The sequence below is a fragment of the Palaemon carinicauda genome, chromosome 35 (genome assembly GCF_036898095.1).
Source record: "Palaemon carinicauda isolate YSFRI2023 chromosome 35, ASM3689809v2, whole genome shotgun sequence".
Lineage (NCBI taxonomy): Eukaryota > Metazoa > Arthropoda > Malacostraca > Decapoda > Palaemonidae > Palaemon > Palaemon carinicauda.
The window spans coordinates 76,328,681-76,351,941 of NC_090759.1; the positions used below are offsets into that span (position 1 = coordinate 76,328,681).

At 37.7% G+C, this 23,261-nt stretch overlaps 1 protein-coding gene across 2 annotated transcripts in view; it reads left to right on the forward strand.

Annotated features, from left to right (window-relative positions):
* The first annotated feature begins 8,174 nt into the window (after window positions 1-8,174).
* LOC137627893 (MAP kinase-activated protein kinase 2-like) overlaps window positions 8,175-23,261 on the forward strand; it is a 93,146-nt gene continuing 78,059 nt past the window's right edge. For both annotated transcript variants that reach the window (XM_068359335.1, XM_068359336.1), the window contains exons 1-2: window positions 8,175-8,506; window positions 13,098-13,237. In XM_068359335.1, the coding sequence (XP_068215436.1) occupies window positions 8,309-8,506; window positions 13,098-13,237 (338 nt within the window). In that variant the 5' untranslated portion in view covers window positions 8,175-8,308. The remainder of the gene's footprint in view (window positions 8,507-13,097; window positions 13,238-23,261) is intronic.

Consider the following 23,261-nt stretch of genomic DNA (forward strand, 5'->3'; position numbering starts at 1 on the left):
CTTTCGGTATTTTTGCTGGTTTCGAAGAATATAGTAAAATTTATTGTTATGTCATGCTAGATTTTTACTCTTGTGGCGAACCCAAACCCGGATAAGAGAGGAGGGCTGTGATTTGGGTTTCGAGCCCATGCCTTGAAAGAATAGAGAAAATTAATACTGATTTGATAGTCTAGTACAGTGTTAAACAGGCTTAACAGTCTAGTAGAAATGTTGAACAGATTTAAAAGTCTGTAAATGTTGAACAGATTTAACAGTCTACCTAAAGTGTAAATGTTTAACAGATTTAACAGTCTAAATGTTGAACAGATTTAACAATCTACCTGAAGTGTAAATGTTTTAACAGACTAAACAGTCTGTAAATGTTGCACAGATTTATAAGTCTGTAAATGTTGAACAGATTTAACAGTCTGTAAATGTTGAACAGATTTAACAGTCTGTAGATGTTGAACAGATTTAACAGTCTGTAAATGTTGAACGGATTTAACAATCTACCTGAAGTGTAAATGTTGAACAGATTTAACAATCTACCTGAAGTGTAAATGTTGGACAGACTTAAGTCTGTAAATGTTAGACAGACTTAAGTCTGTAAATGTTGAACAGATTTAACAGTCTACCTGTAGTATATATGTATATATATATATATGATCATATATATATATATGATCACGTTCCCATTATTCCTCGAAGAGCTCAGCTCTCCCCGTCCCTCGTAGGGGGGAGGGAGTAGTCATACCCTGATGAAAGGAGATGCGTGTGTGAGCATATCCATCTAAATCTTTTATCGTCAATTTAGACGAGGTCGCATACAGTCATTAAAAGAGAAGATGAAAGAAGCTGGGAAACCAAATTGAGAAAGACCAGAGATTCAGACAGAGAGGTCAACAGACAAGTCCCGCAAAGACTGTGAATTCTAGAAGTCTCTATAAATAGTAAAACTTCATTGATTAAATCGTGTCGACACAAATACCTAGGGTCACTTGCAAGACGTTCTAGTATGTATTTCATACTAGTGCTAGACTTATATTGTCTTCTTTCTTTCTTTGTCTGTCGCTCATGAATGGCAGAGGCAAGAGACAGCGACAGTGCCATAGAGACTGACCATATATACACATGATCAGCGCCCAAGCTGCCTCTCCACCCTAGCTAAGTATTCTTTTAACCCTGGCTAAGACTAGGGAGGGCCAGGCAATAGCTGCTGATGACTCAGAAGGTAGACTTATATGCTCTCCCAAACCTACTATTCTTAACTCACTAGGATGGTGAGGTTGCAGACTCTACAAGAAACTATGGACCTTGAGCGGATCTCGAACCCCAGTTCAGCAAAAGCCTTAGCTGGACAATGGCCTAGAGACTGACCATATATGCATATGATCAACGCCCAAGCCGCCTATCCACCCAGGTTAGGGCCAGGGAGAGCCAGGAAATGGCTGATGGTGACTCAGCAGGTAGACATATAGGGTCCACCAACATACCTTATCCTTATCTCACAAGGATGGTGAGATTGTAGACACCATAAGAAACCACCGAACTTGTGTCAGTCTCGAACCCCAGTTCAGCATATCACCAGGCAGGGACGTTTCCAATAATGCCCAACAGAAGAGAAATGTAAACTATGAAACACAAGGTCTAAATGTCTAACAATTTATTTCAGATTAGCCCAGGATTGTGTTGACACGGGCTCTTGCTCATAAAATATCCCATAAACATGTTCCTAAAGTCTTTTCCTTACAATGATCTCCATTTGGAGGGATGGCCAGTGCTTACAGTGTAGCGTGTGTTTCCACTGTGGTGTCTCATGGAGCCTAGCTGCTTTCTGTAATTTGATCTTATCTCAACTGTCTAAATTCTTCAGCTCTGATTCATAAATAAGGATGATAATGATAATAATGATGATAGTCATGTTTATAATGTTAATGATTATGATGATAATGATAACATTGATAATGATATTGGTAGTATTAAATTATCAATAATACTATTATTATTATTATTATTATTATTACTTGCTAAGCTACAACACTAGTTGGAAAAGCAAAATGTTATAAGCCCAAGGGCCCCAACAGGGAAAATAGCCCAGTGAGGAAAGGAAATAAAGAAAAATAAAATATTTTAAGAACTGTAACAACATCTAAATAAATATTTCCCGTAAGAACTATAAAAACTTTAACAAAACAAGAGAAAGAGAGACCAGATAGAATAAGCACTAGTGTGCCTGAGTGTACTACTACTAAATGATAATACTAATACTAGTAGTAATAATACTAATTAATGATAATATTAAGAAGTGGCAACGTGAACTACTAGGCAAAAGCCAAGGCCAAACAGATAAGCAATATTAAACACGTCACGTTGTCAATGATAACGTTAACACTGTGTTACGCATTCCTCGCTCAAAGTTGAAAAAATATACAGATCCTCTGGCCTTAGACCACACACACACACACACACACACACACACACACACACACACACACACACACACAAGACCCTTCTTTTCAGTGGTTTAAAAAGCTGTATTGATAATTTAGCTGGCAGAAAGAAATCATGATTTTTTTTCGAAAATCCTTTTTTTAATGTTTTTAAAAAGCTGTAATAAAACTTCTTTTCAATGTTTTAAAAAAGCTGTAATAAAACTTCTTTTCAATGTTTTAAAAAAGCTGTAATAAAACTTCTTTTCAATGTTTTAAAAAGTCTGTGTTGATAATTTATCCAACAGAAAGAAATTATAATTTTTCAAAATACCATTTTTTTAATGTTTTTAAAAAAGCTGTATTGATAATTTAGCAGACGGACAGAAACCATAATTTTTCAAAAACCCTTTTCTCAATGTTTTTAAAAACTGTATCGATAATTTAGCACACAAAGAAACGCTAATTTAATAAAAGAAAACTTCTTTTCAGTGGTTTAAAAAGCTGTATTGATAATTTAACAGGCAGAAAGAAATTATAATTTTTCAAAATACCTTTTTTTTAAAGTTTTTAAAAAGCTGTATTGATAATTTAGCAGACGGACAGAAACCATAATTTTTCAAAAACCCTTTTCTCAATGTTTTAAAAATTTGTACTGATAATTTAGCATACGGACAGAAACCATAATTTTTCAAAAACCCTATTTTTATTGTTTTTAAAAAGCTGTATTGATAATTTAGCACACAAAGAAACGCCGATTTAAAAAAAGGGGAAAATTTTCAATGTTTTAAACATTTGTTTTGATAATTCACACACATAAAGACCCATGTTTTTAGTGTTTTAAAAAGACTTAGTGATAATTTAGCAGACAGAAAGAAACGCTTATTTAAAAAAAGAATGATTTTCAGTGTTTTAAAAAATTATATTGATAATTTATCAAAAGGAAAGCAATTATAATTTTTCAAAAACTATTTATATTCAGTGTTTTTAAAAATTATTTGTTGATAATTTAGCAGACAGAAAGAAACACTGATTTAAAAAAAGAGAAAAATTCTTTTCAGTGTTTTAAAAACTGTATTGATAATTTAGCAAACAGAAAGAAACTAATTTTTCAAAAACTTTTTTTTTCAATGTTTTTAAAAAGTTGAATTGATAATTTATCAAGCAGAAAGAAATTATAGTTTTTAAAAAACTCTTTTTCAATGTTTTTAAAAAAGATTTATTGATAATTTATCAAACAAAAAGAAATGATTTTGTCAACAAATTTTTACATTTTTAAAAAGATTTATTAATAACTTATCAAACAAAGCCGATTTGAGGAACAAGGAGAATTTGTCAAAAACTCTTATTTTCAATGTTTTGAAAAGATATTTTATCAAACACAAAGAAACGATAATTTTTCCAAAAGCCTTCTTTTCAGTGTTTTAAAAATGTGTATTGATAATCTATTAAACAGAAACAAATGCTGTAAATTTGTCAAAAACACGTTTTTTCAATGTTTTTAAAAAACATGTATCAATTCAGAATTCATTGAAACATTTTTCATTTATGTTAGTTCCATATTCAATAGTAATATTTATAAGAAAAATAGAAGAGAGAGAGAGAGAGAGAGAGAGAGAGAGAGAGAGAGAGAGAGAGAGAGAGAGAGAGAGAGAGAGAGAGAGAGAGAGAGAGAGAGTCTGAAATCAATCGTATAAGATAAAGTTTAATATTAACAGTATATATGGACATCGAATAAAAACAATAATAATATACATAAAACACTGCCATTGCTGAAGTAATTTTGATAACCACTCTAAACTTAATAATAGTTAAGTTGATTATACTGATAACATTTCATCGTTTAAGTATTTTATTTTTCTTAAAAGACGAAGTCTTCAGAGAAAAACAAGGATTATTATTATTATTATTATTATTATTATTATTATTATTATTATTATTATTATTTTATTATTATTATTATTATTATTATTATTATTATTATACGAAGAAGAACAATATGTATTTACGTCAACCGCAGTTGTGATATAGTTAAGGTTAGGGAGAATATAATTAAATCTACAAAGGAATTCTTTCTCATAGTTATTTTCTTTGCGTCTTATCTCTATTCTTTTCGTTATCGCTATCTATGGTTGCCTAGGCTGACCGACATCCTGGGTCTTCCCTCTCATATCCGGCATTTATTTTACAGTTATAACGAGACTCGTAATTTTACGAATCTACAGAGACTATAAAGGTAATCTGGGACTTATATCAAGGAACCCTTCAATATGATATATTTTTATTATCTGGCAATTGTAAATGAATTGAATATGATTACATATGATCACTTAAATATAAGTTCGATTACTTTAATTACATGGTTTAGCAATCTAAGTCACATAATCTGTAATTGATTTTAAGTCTAATCAACGCGTAGAAATAGATGGAAAGTAAATCTTAACATCAGTGGCCCAAATGATTTAGAGGCTAAAATTGCCATTCATAGGAAAACTTTGGAAAATGCTACCACACGAATTAGAAATTGAAATATTTTTCTCGTAACTAATGATTTTATCATCAATTTTTAATAATACTGTGTTCCTTTCTGTAATAAATGAGTACAGTGGTTGAAATGCTTGCAAGAATTGTTATGAAAACCATTATAGGAGCTGAAAAATATTTATTTCCTGAGATAATATCTGCTATCAAGTCTACATTCAAGTTGAAATATTTTTTCTCGTAACTAATGATTTTATCATCAATTTTTAATAATACCGTGTTCCTATCTGTAATAAATGAGTACATTGGTTGAAATTCTTCCAAGAATCGTTATAAAAACCATCATAGGAGCGGAAAAATATTTATTTCCAGAGATGATACCTGCAATCAAGTCTACATTCAAGTAAAAATATTTTTCTCGTAACAGATGATTTTATCATCAGTTTTTGATAATGCCGTGTTCCTTTCTGTAATAGACAAGCACAGTGGTCGATGTGCTTGCAAGTATCGTTATGAAAACCATTATAGGAACTGAAAAATAATTATTTCCAGAGATAATACCTGCAATCAAGTCTACATTCAAGTTGAAATATTTTTCTCGTAACTAATGATTTTATCATCAGTTTTTGATAATGCCGTGTTCCTTTTTGTAATAGATGAGTACAATGGATGAAATGCTTGCAAGAAATAGACGAGCACAGTGGTTGATATGCTTGTGTGGAGAATTTTTTAATGGTTACGTTCTGAGTGGGAACTTAGTCCGGGAAAGTCTCCTTATAACAGTTACATAAAGTTCAACAGGGGAGGATAGGAGCACTTACTCTCGGGGCACAAACACCCTGCTAATACTTTACTGTCACAATTCACTAACCATCACTCACATACAAAAGGGAAATTTTACTGTCCAGAGGCCTAAGCACTCCACACGTAGGATTGAGAATAATTTATGGCCTACTCTAGCTTTGTCAGGTCTATAGTCCTCTCATTCTCAGGCTCTGTTCCGGCTCCGTCCCAGTGACCCCAATGAGATGCTGGACAGTTATTTTACGTTAATGTAAGGTAGACAAAATCCAAAATGGGAGCAGTGATGTAAAGTAGTTTAGAAGTTTAAAGATAAGGATCTTTACCTTCGAAGCAAATATATCAATGCAAAGTTCCTCGCTGTTACCACCTATAGACTTACTTATGTTTTCTCTTTAAATACTGGGTACTTTGTCCCGTGATTAACTATTCATTTCACACATTAAAAAAAATGAGGGAGCAAAAATACTAAAGAGGTTTAATTAACCTAATATTGATTTATTCACAAATTTACATCAAAACACAACGGACATCTTAACAAAGGCAAAAAATGGTATAAAAAGAAAGCAATTCAAAATGATGAAAATTAGTTAGTTAGACACGTGGTCTACAATAATAAAAATCCAAATGGGGTCTGGCACGTGGCCCACGTGACCCAGAGACTATGTTAATCTCAAAACGCAAAAAAATTGTATAGAAAAAAATATATACACACAATCCCACCGCACACAGTCCGAATAGTGTAATTAGCCAGGTACCCTATCAAGTTAAAATTAGTCTAAGCTAATAAAAAATGGGGAAAAACTAAATGGCCATTGATGTAGTACCTGCACTCCTTTGAAGTTTAGTCCTATGCCCGAGATAGCTGTTGACCTGGTTGTTGCACTAATTGGCACGCTGCACTCTTGCCTGGCTCACCCCAAGAATTCTCACTGTGGCTGCAACTAGGTACACCAGGGACCTCTTCTCAATCTCTCCGACCGGCAGCAACAGGACTCGTTGGTGAGACACGTTTTGGAAGAGAGAGTGGGGTGAGCCAGAATTGGCCGGGTTCAATGACCAGGCAGGTCAGCAAGCCAGGGCAGCTCCTCGTAGAATGTGGTCGACACTACGGTCGAAGAGATCACCTGGCTTCACCTTGCCAAACAAGTGACGGTCATGATGCGCATGGTAATCCATTTGGGTTGCCATATCGGGACTTAAGGACAGGGCAATATATTGTTGAAGGGAGTGCAGAGGAGGCAGGATTTTGTACTAAATACCTTAGAGAAATCTTGCTGCTCTAAGGGAGTTTATATATACAATAATCCTACCTATTCTGGCTTGCTAAAAATTAATATTTAAAATGATTAATTAGCAATGGACTGGTACGATGGGCATACATCTTAAAATTAACAAACCTTAATTGGTATTGAGAAATATAAGATGCATTAATTCAGCAGTATTGGAATTTATATAAAATGTGCAGTTTATGAATTTAATCTCGACCCATGTAGTTTAAGGAAAGAACCAACATACGCCGGGGTTACAACTAAGGCCCTCTAACGTGCGTATCTACGCTGTGACGTCACAAGCATGGCGTGCGTCACCGTCAACAAGCTTAGATTAGTCCTCCCTATATTTCGTTAAAGAAAACTAGATGTAGGAGAGAATGTTTAAGGGGTAGCTATAGTATTAGTAGAAGAGAGCTAAAAATACGATTAAAAGAAGAAGAGTGAAGAAAATTCTTCACAGCTTGCAAGAATCGTTATAAAAACCATTATAGGAACTGAAAAATATTTATTTCCAGAGATAATACCTGCAATCAAGTCTACATTCAAGTTGAAATATTGTTCTCGTAACTAATAATTTTATCATCAGTTTTTCTGTTGTTGTCGTGTTCCTTTATGTAATAGTTGAGTACAGTGGTTGATATGCTTGCAAGAATCGTTATAAAAACCATCATAGGAATGGAAAAATATTTATTTCCAGAGATAATACCTGCAATCAAGTCTACATTCAAGTTGAAATATTTTTCTCGTAACAAATGATTTTATCATCAATTTTTCAATATTGCCGGGGTCCTTTCTGTAATAGACGAGCACAGTGGTTGATGTGCTTGCAAGTATCGTTATGAAAACCATTATATGAACTGAAAATTATTTATTTCCAGAGATAATACCTGCAATCAAAGTCTACACCCAAGCTGTGGAATATTTCTCTCAGGTAGTATAGCGAGTAGCTTGAGTTAAGAAGGATAAAAGAATGGAACTGTTATCTATATCATGAATGAATCCATAGGTCAATAAATATTAATTTGTGTTAGTAATAAGCATTTTGATAATTTAAAAATTGTATAGTAATAAAATATTAATATTTTTAGAACTTGAAAGTTATATTAATGAGCTTTTTACGAAGATTAAATACAGATGAAATAAAAAGAATGACTAAAACCGTCACCTAACAACTCCAAGACAAGTGAATCATTTTGAGTAGCGACTTCCGGCACCAGTTCTTGTTGTATTTGTGTTGCGACCACAAGAGGAGGGCCCTCCTCCGTTCAAGGTTACGCCTCCTTATAGGATATACCCATGTCCTGTCTATTTTAACGTGAATTTAAGACGGCCTCAAGCTTTCAAATGGAGCCCATGATGGTTGACGAGGCCTCAAGACTAGACGATGACTTCGATAGTCGAGCCGCGGTTTGTGTGATGAACACGAAAATGAACCCCATCTTAGATGACTATTTTATATCGGACAATGTTCTTGGTCTAGGCATTAATGGAAAAGTAGTCGAGTGTTTTAGTAAAAGCGATCAACGGAAATATGCCTTGAAGGTAAGTTATTGTCCTTATATTGCCATTATATCCTTTGAGTATCCTACGGTAGGAGTCCTATCGAAGTGACTTTAGGGTTAACTCAAATCAATCGAATGGGGATTATATCTGCTTAAAATTCCTTGATATTAGCTCAATTGGGATTGATTTAATACACGATAACCTTCCTTAACTGTCAACTTCCAAGTGCAGCCCATAAAGGAAGATATTGGTTTTGAGACAATCTTCCTTAATTAAATACGAGTTAATATATGACAATGTCTAGCCCAGTATGTAAATCGTATATTTTCCCCACACCTTATCTTGTTTTTTTATTAATTTCTTGAGTTTTCCTATCCCTCATTTAAAAACTAAGGGGTAACCAGTAAGATAAGGGTGTTTTTGTGTGGTGAAACATCAAAAACAAATGGGAGCCTTTGTATATCAGCGGTCAGTTCCTCCAGCGCCCATAAAAAATGGACACCAACTAACCTAAACTCCCCCCCCCCCTTAACCTAACCTACAAGCCGTGTCCTTACCTACTTACCTAACGAGTGGGGCTAATGCCCCTTGCCAACCCCCCTTACACTGCCGTATTCTTAGTCGGTTATCATTATACATACAGGTGGCTGCAATCATACATACACCCCAACAAATGAATTGCAGCAATAGTAATGTTCAGAAATGAGTAATAAAATAAGATAACTAGTTGTAAATATACATTGCTCATGTTATTGGCATGAAATTAAAGTTCTGTTTCATAATTACCTGCGATTTATAATCACATCCCGGTACTGGTTTATGCTTCGACGTGGCAAGTAGTACATGGATATTCTGTGGACGCCATCCGCATGGGTCACTATTAAAGTATCATAATTACCTACAATATACTGTATATCACGTTCATCAAATTCATCAAATGGTCGTTGCTTCACCGTAGCTCGCTTTTCTCTTAAATAAATTTTCCCCACGCAAAACCCCTGGTTCCCACTGGGTGGCCCCCCATTGCCGTTGGACATGTTGGGGTATATCTTATTACCTATTCATTTGTAAGGGAAATAAAGGTATTTTTTGAAGACAACAGTAGTTTTTCCATAAAGACACCATTTTTTTTTCAGTAAAGTTTGTTCCGTGTGTTTCTATAATAATACCCTTTGCTTTGGCTTTGGGATAGACCATAGTCCCGATCGGCTGCCCTGCCTGACATCGCTTAGACCCCAGTAGCGTATGTTTCTGTGTTGTACCAGTCGCCAGCTTCCTACAGATGAAATTTCAAAAATTTTTTAAATCGATTGAACGTGAACTTCCCTCTGGGAGACTTCTTGTGGCGATAGTCATACTGGAACTGAAGCGGAGGGGGAAGATATGGCTGTCATATAGCAAGATCCGGGGACTTGTGCATAAATGTAGGGAAGCTCTTAATTGGTTCAGAAAGCCAGCTAATGATTACATCATACAGAAAACAGAACAGTGGCGAATACGAATGCAAACAATGCATTTGATAATGAAATGGCATTTTCATTTTAATCGATCGATATGTCAGTCAACTTTTTTACTTCAAAAATAGGATTTCCATACAGTTATTAACACCGAAAATTTGTAATTTTCTACGTTCTTCATTGGTATTTGTGTGTATTTTGGATTCATGTATTATAGTAATAGGTTATACACTGTATGCACTTTAATGTAATAGTATGGCACTGTACATTCATTACATATCTGTGGGGAAATTCTGACATAATTTTTTCCATTAATCTTACAACAAAAATAGGCTATTCATTCTAAGGTGGCCACTTCACACCCTCAAAATAAAAAGGAGGAATAATGATAAAATTTTTCTCTCACTGCGTTCAATCCACTCCTTAGGACTGCGTTATTGCCAGCAATCTGTCATCATCCTTCTTTTCCTTTGTTTCAGGCCATAGTGTACAGTACTTTGAATGCTATTTTAAAGGCTTTGGAAAATATTTGATAGTTTATCTTCTGCATCTTGTTGGATTATTTTGCATATTGAATATTAAAAGATGGAAGTACAGTATATGAAAGTTGAGAATGTAAGAGAGAAAAAGTCGCATAGGATTTAGGTTAGCTTCTCAACTTGCTTATGATCAGCTTTATTTGTATGAAAATAGAATTGTATTGTCTGAAAAGATTGTTGACACCCTCTCATTATTATTATTACTTAACAAGCTACAACCCTAGTTGGAAAAGCAGGATGCTATAAGCCCAGGGGCTCTAACAGGGAAAATAGCCGAGTGAGGAAAGGAAACAAGGAAAAATAAAATATTTTAAGAACACTAATAACATTGAAATAAATATTTCCTATATAAACTATGAAAACTTTAACAAAACTAGAGGAAGAGAAATTAGATAGAATAGTGTCCCCGAGTGTACCATCAAGCAGAGAACTCTAACCCAAAACAGTGGAAGACCATGGTACAGAGGCTATGGCACTACCCTAGATTAGAGAACGATGGTTTGATTTTGGAGTGTCATTCTCCTAGAAGAGCTGCTTATCATAGCTAAAGAGTCCCTTCTACCCTTACCAAGAGGAAAGTGGCCAGTGAACAATTACAGTGCGGTAGTTAACCCCTTGGGTGAAAAAGAATTGTTTGGTCATCTTAGTGTTGTGATGTATGAGGACTGAGGAGAATATAAAAAGAATAGGCTAGACTATTCGTTGTATGTGTAAGCAAAAGAAAAATGTAACGAGAGAGAAGGATCTAATTTATTGTCTGACCAGTCAAAGGCCCCCATAACACTCTAGCGGTAGTATCTCAACGGGTAGCAGATGCCCTTTCCAACCTACTACCTACCATGTTAAAGACAAAATACAGTAGCCTATTAATGAGGATATTTTTATTTTAAATGCATCTAGAGCAAATGAAAATGTAATTTTTATAGTTTGTTTTTACACTTGTGTATAGTAATTTATATTTGCAACTACAGTACTGCATAGAGTTTTATCTTTAAGAAAAGCACTCAGGTAGGCTACCTCTAACTTGCCAAGAATTTTAATTCATTTGAAAGGGATGAGGTTATTTTTATCCTTATTAGTGGGTGTTGTTTATTAGCTCAAGCTGACTGGAATTTGAAGTGCATTAATTAAACTTTTTGTTTATATAACCAAGGCATTCAAAGTTTATTAGTTTTTGTATCACAGAACTGCTATAGTTATTATAATGAAGAGCTATCTAAGTGTGTTTGTGTTATTACTTCCATCTTGTATTTAGCCCTTAGTGTTATGGTTGTGGTGGCTGATGTGGTAATGTCCCTGATTGGTGAATGCCAGTCCGTGATTCGAGTCCTGCTCAAACCTGCAACCTCACCATCCTGGTTGAGCTAAGGATGGGTGGTTTGGGGGAGCCTATAGCTCTATCTGCTGAGTCATCAGCATCCATTGCCTGGCCCTCCTTGGTCCTAGCTTGGATGAAGAGGGGGCTTGGGCACTGATCATATGGTCAGTCTCTAGGGCATTGTCCTACTCGATAAGGCAATGTCACTGTCCCTTGATCCTGTCATTCATGAGCGGCCTTTAAACCTTTAAATAGTCCCATGGGAAGACCATGTTGAGGAACACACACACAAAGGGTATGCATCCTAAAGCATATTTCCGCACGCTCACAGTGTCAGGCCAAGTTTGTGCTATAGAGAACCAATGTAGGGAATGTAAGGAGTACTTTATACTGTTAGTAGATGCACTCCTTTGTTAAATATAGTGCTTTACTCCTTCAGAAAAAATATGGTCATTCTCATTGTTTTGCTAACATACATTTTGTGAAATAGAAGAAATCTGATGAAGTGAAAGAGAAATTTTTATAAAACTGAGTGAAATTAAAGATACGAGTATTTACAAACCTGCCAATCTGTATGTGGTTCATCGCATGAACCACATGCAGGTAGGTCATTCTAACTTAGGTGACCATTAGTGGACCCTGTGTGATTACAGGAAATTAACGCATAGGCTGTTTGGCTTGCTCTGATATCCTTTTCATGTGACAGGGAAACGAGTGCTATGATATAACAGGATTATCATTAAATATACGTTGTCTCTCGATGGCCATGTCGGCTAGGGCAGCAAGCTCAGACTTCATAGAAGTCTGTGGCAGAGGTTCAAATCTGCAGTCGACCAGTCAAAGAGGCAGACACTTTGCTATCTGTGAAGACACCTCATGTATATAATTGACAGATAGGTTTGCTTAAAGCAAATGGGTGTTACTGATGAATACACACAAACAAAGCTACTCCAACACCTTCTAAAAACATAACAGACTCCTCACATATCTCGAACTGTCGACCTAACCGCACCAGGACTCCTCACTGCTGGGAGGAAGGACGCTAGTGAATGGTACAACACATGAATATTCGCTATCGGGGTCAAAGCAATGTTAGGCAGAGCAGCTGATCAGGATTATGGTCTACCCCAAAGCCAAAGCAAAGCCCTTTAAAAAGAAGGCAACCATGCTTACCCAATACAAAATGTGAAGAAAGCACGTTATTAGAAGATCATTAAATATACACTGTAAGAGTTGTTAATAAAACTAGATAATGATATAGTGAAGATTAACTAATGAATAATGTATATGGCTACAAATATTTTTTTTTTTCCTAGGTTCTTCGTGATTGTCCCAAGGCTAAGCGTGAGGTTGAGCTCCACTGTCGTGCCTCATCCTGTCCTCATGTTGTGTGCATTATTGATGTGTATGAAAATGTATACCACAACCAGAAGTGTTTATTGGTAGTCATGGAATGGTAAGTATTTTTGTTGATTTTCCTCTATCTGAATTATCTATTAATAGTTTGATAACCAGTATTTGCTCTCTCACACACACAAACCTGAGCTCTTTATTATGGATATATAGTTCTGGCATAGCTGGAATCTAGCCATGAACTTTTAACACAAGGTGTTAATGACCCTCCGCTGGTTAGCGGTGTTAGACCAGCCGCCCCGCTCACACACTCACCAAGTGTGATACGTCCCTTTTGGTTTTGGCTTGGTAGAGTGAAGAGGTATGTCTTGCTCTCTTGTAAATCATATTATTTACTTGACCATAAACTCGTTTTGATTTCTTTCTCCTTGCAGGTGTGCTTGATTTTTCTGAGGGGTTCTAACATGCAGGTTTGCCTTGGCATAGCTGGCAGGTATTGCGGCACGTTTATGTCGGTATGGGAGACTGGTCCTCACATCCTTTGCCCTACGTGCAGACGACGCTCATGCATGCAGGCTTCTCCCTTCGAAGAATGTTGGGAGTGGCCATCCTCCCAGTGGGAGTGGTACAATAGGTGATAGAAGAAGTCCTTTGGGATCTTCCTCAAAGTTGAAGAAATCCCTCCCTGCTGTCTTCACTTATTTGGCTTCCTCCGGAGGGCGGTTGAGCAAAAGTGATGACCGTTTGATCCCTGGACAATTCTCTGGTGTGTAGGACCCATCAACTCCCTAAGCAAAGCGATTTTGCTCCTGTCCTTAGAGAAGTCTAGTTCGCTTGATACTCTGCGTCAGCTTTGGCCTTCTTTAGGGCTTTCAGGACCCCCTCTAGGGAACTGCTTGTAAAGGTCCATAAGCTTTGGGCACAGGAGGAGTGCACACCTTCCTCCTTAGGAGTCCCCCGTCGAGTGTCTGCTGCGGCTTTCCCTCCAGTAGGTCTTGTGCCCCTCGCTGAGGTGTCCTCTCCAACCCTTAGCCCACCTGAGGAGTTGGTGGAGCCTTCTCTTCTTCCATCCTCAGAGGTTGGTCACTTATTCCCAGCGTGAGAGAGCTCCCTCAATTGTGTGGTCCCTCCCATCGAGTGCCTCGTAAGTGGATATTCGATTCGCTGATGCCGAGCTCCAGCTCTTCGGAGCTCTCTGGTGATAGTGGCCATCGATGTCCTGTAGTCTCAGCCCCTTCCCACTATGCCTCTAGGTACCATGAGTCTTGTGAGTGCCATTCCCTTCAAGGCCCCACATTGAACGTCTACCTCTCTGGGAAAAGCAGTGGCAAGTTCTAGCACTTGTGAGTGATGGCAGATCGTGTATCTGATCACTCATGAGTACTTGGCTGACCCTGAGGAGAAGAGAGCTATGAACACCTTTTTGTTTTTGGGAGCGAGAGCTGTCAAGTTCTGCTCATATCATAGCCAACCATTAGGCGAACTTGATTCTGAAAAGGCAAGACTGTCATTTCAAGATTCCAGAGGCATGTACCAAAGAGTGTGGTGCTCAAGCTACGCAACTTGTTAATCGAGGGTCCTTCCTTGTTTAACTCGGAAGACATTGGCGTAGTCGCGAGCGCTGGGGGAAGGTGATTCACGACACCCTCCTCCATAGGGCGGTGACATCTCACCCTCATTCTTGTGCACCATCCGCACTGAGGACATCCCTTGAGCATAGGCAGGCACATAAGAAGACGTCAAATGCTTTGAGGTAGTGCAGTATCAAGAGGTAAGCTCCTAAGCAGCCATTTCTTGACAATGGTCCCAGGGGCAGAGGAGATAGAGGTGGAAGATGAGGCTGCTCCCGCTAGGAGGGTCATTCCTCCTACCTGACCACTGGTGGGAGGATGCCTGAAGTGCAGGTGGCAGAGATGATGCTGATAGTGTCCCCAGATGGTGATCCCTGTTTAAAGCAGTGACAGTTGTGGTAGAGAAAGCTTGTAGCTTCCTCCTAAGAGGGAACTTAGTCATTATCGGTCATATAGATCATGTCTCCTCTGTGACAGCAGTGAAGAATGGTTGTTAAGGGGAAGAAGAGATCACCATCTCTCTTTCTCCCATTCTCCTTTACTAATCTCTTTTACTCTTCCGTTCTCGTCATTAGACATTTTTTCCTTGAGGAGACGAATGAGATAGTAACGTGGGAAGGCTAAAGGTTCCTTGGGACTTACAGCGATTGCTGTCCTCCTCCATGAGGAAGTAACTGCACTCGCCTGCTAACTGGTACCTTCAGTCAAGCAAGCATGAACTGTTGTTACTGTTATCACGGTTGCACCGTGAACGGGTGAGTGGTCCTATTTGGGAGGGTGAGATCGTATGCACCCACCTCTCTTGCTCCCATTATAATGAGGCCTTTTTCTTTTGCGCTCTCGGTGCTGTACGGAACTGACCGGCTAACCCTCTGTTAGATCAGTTGCTGGTGAACGGGGGGATCTGTAGGCCAAGTGAGAGTGACCATTGTTCCCTCCTTTACCTTTTCTGTTGTGACGTTGAGGAATACCTTTTCCCTTAGGAAGTGTTGAGGCAGGTATGGGTGTTTTCTCCTTGGTTTGATTGCAGGTGAAGGGTCCTGGCCAGGATCCAACACTGACTTCATAAACCAGGCAAAGGTGAGATGTGTTACACACCTTCCCATTTCTTGCTGTGCATAGGAGGAGTGTCCTGACCTACTCTCCGCTGTCAACAGGGAGGAATGTAGTTCACCTGCTGACTGATTCCTATGAGGTTTGTCAAATGGAGTATGAACCTGGGTTAAAAGCTTTGCTTTGGCATCAGTTACAGGTGAGTAGTCCCACACACACCAATATTCAGCACCATAGGCCAGGTAAGGACAAGGTATACACTGCCCTTTAAGCTACTCTTTGTTTCATCAGGACTCGATCAGCTGGAACATAAGCCAAGTATCGACAGGAGGTAATGGATATTCCAGGGATTGAATACCTGGACAGTCCAGGTAGAGTGAAATGTATTTGTCCACCTCCCTGATCCCTTTAGTGGGATGTTCTTGGGTGGGCCCAAGCTGAGTGGTGTCCCGTTATGCTAGCTCTCTGGTAGGTCCCGAGAGAGAGATTCTTTATGAAGGGGGTCTTAGAGAATGTCTCTCTCTGGCCTGAGCACTTTTCAGTAGATCTTTGAATTCCTCACAAATCTCTGCCACAGGAGCTACTTGATGGAGTTAACAGTCCATGCTTGAAAGATTTGAGTTGTCTTTCCTAATATGGAATGTAGGTGCTGAGGTGGAATGGTTCTTATTGTTAGGGCATAGGTGCATGCTCCTCTTAACCTGAGTAGAGTATCATAGGGTCTTTTCCTCAAATATGTCTATTTTGCTTTGGCAAGGAAGTTGTGTGGATCCCTCCTCCTCCGGGGATCGATACTAATCGGTATCGAACCCCAGTTTGTTTGTGACCTTCCCATTCTTATCTTTATGTATTTTGATGTGAAGATGCTTGGTGTCATGTCATGGATCTGAAGTGCTATTATTATTATTATTATTACTATCCAAGCTACAACCCTAATTGGAAAAGCAAGATGCTATAAGCCCAGGGGCTCCAATAGGGAAAAATAGCCCAGTGAGGAAAGGAAATAAATAACTGAAGAGAACAAATTAACAATAAATTATTCAAAAAAAGTAATGTCAAAAGAGATATATCATATATAAACTATTAACAACGTCAACAACAAATATGTCATATATAAACTATAAAAAGACTCATGTCCGCCTGGTCAACAAAAAAGCATTTGCTCCAACTTTGAACTTTTGAAGTTCTACTGATTCAACAACCCGATTAGGAAGATCATTCCACAACTTGGTAACAGCTGGAATAAAACTTCTTGAGTACTGCGTAGTATTGAGTCTTATGATGGAGAAGGCCTGGCTATTAGAATTAACTGCCTGCCTAGTATTACGAACAGGATAGAATTGTCCAGGGAGATCTGAATGTAAAGGATGGTCAGAGTTATGAAAAATCTTATGCAACATGCATAATGAACTAATTGATCGACGGTGCCAGAGATTAATATCTAGATCAGGAATAAGAAATTTAATAGACCGTAAGTTTCTGTCCAACAAATTAAGATGAGAATCAGCAGCTGAAGACCAGACAGGAGAACAATACTCAAAACAAGGTAGAATAAAAGAATTAAAACACTTCTTCAGAATAGATTGATCACCGAATATCTTAAAAGACTTTCTCAATAAGCCAATTTTTTGTGCAATTGAAGAAGACACAGACCTTATATGTTTCTCAAAAGTAAATTTGCTGTCAAGAATCACACCTAAAATTTTGAAAGAGTCATACAAATTTAAAGAAACATTATCAATACTGAGATCCGGATGCTGAGGAGCCACCGTCCTTGACCTACTTACAATCATACTTTGAGTTTTGTTAGGATTCAACTTCATACCCCATAATTTGCACCATGCACTAATTCTAGCTAAATCTCTATTAAGGGATTCACCAACCCCAGATCTACATTCAGGGGATGGAATTGATGCAAAGAGAGTAGCATCATCTGCATATGCAACAAGCTTATTTTCTAGGCCAAACCACATGTCATGTGTATATAGTATGAAAAGTAATGGGCCAAGAACACTACCCTGTGGAACACCGGATATCACATTCCTATACTCACTATGGTGCCCATCAACAACAACTCTTTGAGATCTACTACTTAAAAAATCAATAATAATGCTAAGAAACGACCCACCCACTCCCAACTGTTTCAGTTTGAAAACAAGGGCCTCATGATTAACACGGTCAAAGGCAGCACTAAAATCAAGGCCAATCATACGAACTTCCCGACCACAATCAAGGGATTTCTGTACTGCATTAGAGATTGTAAGAAGGGCATCACATGCTCCAAGGCCTTTCCGAAAACCAAATTGCAAACTAGGGAATAGATAATTACCTTCAGCAAACCTATTAAGACGTTTTGCCAGAAGACGTTCAAAAACTTTAGATAATATGGGAGTTATGGAAATTGGGCGGTAATCAGTGGGACTTGAGCTACCACAAACACATTTACATAGAGGAGTAACATTACCAATTCTCCAACAAGTGCTAAAAGCTCCTCTTCTTGCTAACTTGCGTAAAATAACAGATAACTTTGGAGCTAAGAAATCTGCTGTCTTTATGAAAAACAAAGGAAAAATACCATTAGGGTCTACACCTCCATAAGCATCAAGGTCCATCAACAGAGCTTTAATCTCACGAGATCGAAAAGCTAAACTAGTTAGTTTAGCCTCAGGAAAACAGGAATGAGGAAGTTCAAGTTTTTCATTACTCTGCTTACAGTCAAAAACATCAGCCAAAAGGGTTGCCTTTTCCTTTGGACAGTGAGTGACTGAGCCATCTGGTTTAAGTAAAGGAGGAACTGTTGCATCTACACCAAAGAGTGCAGATTTAAGGGTAGACCACCATTTATGTTCCTGAGTTGTACCAGAGAGGGTTTCTTTTATGATTAAATTGTACTCCTTTTCAGTTGAGGCATAAAGTCTCTGAGCAAATGCTCGAAGCTGAGTATAGTTGTTCCAGGTCAAATCTGATCTGTTACCCTTCCAAAGGTGATAGGCCTCCTGCTTCTCCAAATAAGCACGTCTACAATCATCATTGAACCACGGTTTGTCCTTCACTCGGTACCTTAGCACACGAGAAGGGATACGCCTATCAATTATATTGACTAGATTCTCATTCAAAGGGACAACAGGATCTACACTATTATATAATTGTGACCAATTCAAGCACAAAAGATCATGCAAAATCCCATTCCAGTCTGCTTGGGATTTCATATAAATTTTACAAGAATATGATATATCAGGGACAGGCTGCTCAGTCTTCACTAATAATGAAATCAAGGCATGATCAGAAGTCCCGACTGGAGAACCAACCTTACTAGTTATAACGCCAGGGGAGTCAGTGTATACGAGGTCCAAGCAATTACCAGACCTGTGAGTAGCTTCATTTATGATTTGCTCACAGCCTGATTCCGAGGCAAAGTCTAAAGCTCTTAAGCCATGGCGATCGGTAGGAGAGATAGAACTCAACCACTCCCTATGGTGAGCATTAAAATCACCAACAAAGACAAACGAAGCCTTTCTATCATCTTCTTGTATCTTAGCCATAATGGTAAGAAGACAATCGAAGATAGAATCATCCAAGTCTGGATTCCGGTAGATTGAACACAAATAAAAGTTGTTATGCCTGCCACAAACTTTTATTACCTGAATCTCATGACATCCACATTGATAGCAGGACTTATGAGAAGCAGGGTACTCGGTCCTAATATACACCGCCATTCCCCTGGCCCTAGGAATGGAATCACGTTTCAGCATTATTGGCTTCTTAAAACCAGTTATAAGGAGCTCAGATGAGTGCCTCATATTAGAAACCAAAGTTTCTGAGCACAAAAGAATATCATACTGTCTGGACGCAACTGTAAGGTCTCGGATATTTGCATGAAGACCACGAATATTGCAATACAGAAGACGACATTGACGAAATCTAGGACGTACTGGTCCCGGATTTCGCTCAATGTCTCCAGACAGCATAAGAATTAATAGAAATAAAAAAGAGACATCATACTTAAAAACTAGATTAACAAGAATTAAAACAAAAACAATATGTACAGAATAATAATAAAAGTGATTGATGATATCCATAGACTATAGTAAAAAGTCGGAAAAACTGGTCAACATGGAGGAGCCGATACACCATGCAAGGCTAAATACCCTCCAGGATAGCCACTTCAACTGAAGGGAGGACAGTAAGGATGGTTTTGAGAAGAAAAAATTGGGAAAAAGGAAAAGACAACCTCTTGATAAACCACCAGGCATCCATGGCCCATCTATTAAGCCTGCCCAACACACCATTTCAAAAAAACAAGAGGAAGAAAAAAAAATAAGATAGAATAGTGTGCCCGAGTGTACCCTCAAGCAAGAGAACTCTAACCCAAGACAGTGGAAGACCATGGTACAGAGGCTATGGCACTACCCAAGACTAGAGGACAATGGTTTAATTTTGGAGTGTCCTTCTCCTAGAAGAGCTGCTTACCATAGCTAAAGAGTCTCTTCTACCCTTACCAAGAGGAAAGTACACTGAACAAATTGCAGTGCAGTAATTAACCCCTTGGGTGAAGAAGTGTTAAGTATCTCATTGTTGTCAGATGTATGAGGAAAGACGAGAATATGTAAAGAATAGGCCAGACTATTCTGTGTAAGTGTAGGCAAAGAAAAAATAAGCCGTGACTAGAGAGAGGGGTCGAATGCAATACTGTACTGTCTGGCCAGTCAAAGGATCCAATACCTCTCTACTTGAGAAAGAAGGGCACTTCATTTGTGAGCGCTGCAGCCTTCTCATTAGCCCCAGCAGGAACAAGAAGGAAGTGTCCTGACATTGTTCTCTCTGTCTTGGTAAGGTTGCTTGCTTGTAGATGTGACTTTAGTTGGTGCATATTTTTGCCATATCAAGTCTGTCAGTAGCTTTGTGGTTAAAGGTTAATCCTGAAGGTGTTGGGGCCACCTTTGCTTCTCTGTACCTTATGGGTGTTACCCACACACCCTTGGATATCTTTTTGATAATAATAGAGTGATTGGCTATTCTACCTTTTTCTTGTTCTCTTCTCAAGGGGATGCAGCTTCTGCAACTATCACACTAGTAGAACGTCCGATGCTGATGAGTTACACGATGATGCACCGGCCAAGAAACAACTTCTCCATTGATGCTGGTGAATCACGTGATGAGGCACCATCTCTTACAGACTGCATCTGCCAAGAAGCAACTTCTGGTGAATTATGCGGTGATGCACCTTTTTAGCAGACTATGTCTACCAGGAAGCAACTTCTCCATCCTCATGGCAAGGGGAAAGATACATCAATGTCTTACCAAACATTTCTCTTTGATATGCCTTGTTTAACACTGCTGACGTCATCTCCCTATTAGGGAGATAAGTTTTCTGTGTCCTACTACTGGCTTCCTTTTGATTAGCCATTTGGGGGCTTGTTGGAGTCAACTTCTTGCTCTCATATAGGACAAAGAATAATGACATTTCCAAGGAAGGAGGGAACTTTCTAGTTTTGCTTTAGGGGACTTCCTTCCACCAATGAGCAAGTCACCACATTTTATATTAGATAGTGGTTATTCCGTGATAGGTATGTTGGGAGTGCTTCCTCCTCACGCCATTTTGTCATTAACTAACTGCTATACTTTGTTAAAGAATTAGTAGTTGTTCAAGGCTCAATACTTCACAGTATTCTATAAGGTTTATTCCAGCTGTAACCAAGTTGTGGAATGATCTTCCTAATCGGGCTAGTTGAATCGGTAGAACTTCAAAAGTTGAAAGTTGCAGCAAATGTTTTCATGTTGAACAAGCTAACATAAGTCTTTTTACTGTATAGTTTATATACATAATATCTATTTTAATGTTGTTACTGTTTGTAGAATATTTTATATTAATTGTTTATTTCTAATATCGTTTATTTATTTCCTTATATCCTTTCCTCACTGGGCTATTTTTCCCTGTTGGAGCCCTTGTGCTTATAGCATCTTGTTTTCCAGCTTAGCTAGTAATAATGATAATAATAATAATAATTCAAAGGACTCAGATTTCTATAGCTTGGCAAAATGCAAATTAGTTTAAAAGTTTATTATGCATATAATACTTATTGAAGGTTTAAAGGCCACTCATGAATGGCAGAGGCAAAGATTGGTGACAATTCCTTAGCAGGGCAATGCCCTATATACTGACCATATATACATATGATCAGTGCCCAAGCCCCCTCTCCATCCAGGCTAGGAGCAGGGAGGACCAGACCATGGCTGCTGGTGACTCAGCATGTAGACCTATAGGCTCCCCCTAACCCTCCATCCTTTGCTCACAAAGATGGTTAGCTTGCAGACACGAAAGAAACTATCGAGCTTGAGTGGGTCTCGAACCGCAGTCTGACAGAACGCCAATCAGGGACGTTTCTATTAAGCTACCACAACCCTTAAATGGTATCAGATAACCTAGACCTTCAATATTAGAAATGATGTTTAATTATTTTTTCAAGATGCTAACTAGATAAATATATTTTTTTTTTACTTATCTATATCTTAATGTAAACTCTATATTAAAGTAATGATTCTTTTTACTGTGGAATTTAAAACCTTATTCATAACCAGTGCTCACTTTGACCTACATCTCTGATCATGATGATTTATCATTGGTTAAAGATGACTTCTTGCATCAATGTCTAAAGTTAGCAAAGTTTCACGGCAAAAGATTTTAATTTTTATGGATGTCTAATCAATGAAATGAAATAGACTGCTTCGTATAGATAGGAATTATATAGATGGAAATTGTATCATACAATCATCATGCAAAAGAACGAACATACATGTACACTATGATGTTCATTTGGTACATAATTCTGCCCTTTTTAAGTGTGTATGACATTCAGAAAACTTTGCCTCCGCAAACTGGGACTGCCAGTCATTCGGAAATGATTAATGTAGGATGAAAGCGTAAACATGGTTAATTGGAATCTGAACAATGCCAGGCATGAATTGACTTGAGGTCCTTTCTTTGCAAAGTTCAAGGTTCAATTAAAGCTGAAGTTATGGAAAGGGGAGGGTTTGTGAAGTCACAATATTGATTTCAAGATTTTTTACATGTTTTTTTATTGATGGTTATTAAGTGAAGACAACAATATTAATATAATATACATGATTTTTACTACCTTTATGAAGAATTTCTAAAAGTTTTTATTTATTTATTACGCTTCAGTTATGAATATTTAAACCATGGAACTCAAAGTAAATTAAAACAGGAACCATTTTTAAGTTAAGAATAGATATACTGTACACCATATTACTTTTATTTTTATTTTCTTAGTTCTCATGTTACATTATCCTCGGCCCAAAACCATTTTAGGTCAATATCATTTATAAAGAAAAGTTGTGTACAGTAATTAACTTTTGACAAAAACAACAATTATGTTAGGTATTGGCTTCAAATATTAAAGATGCTGACATAAAAGTAGAAAATTTTAATGATTCTAGATCAATCCGAAACTAGTATTCCCAGGGGAAAAGTGAGCAAAATAA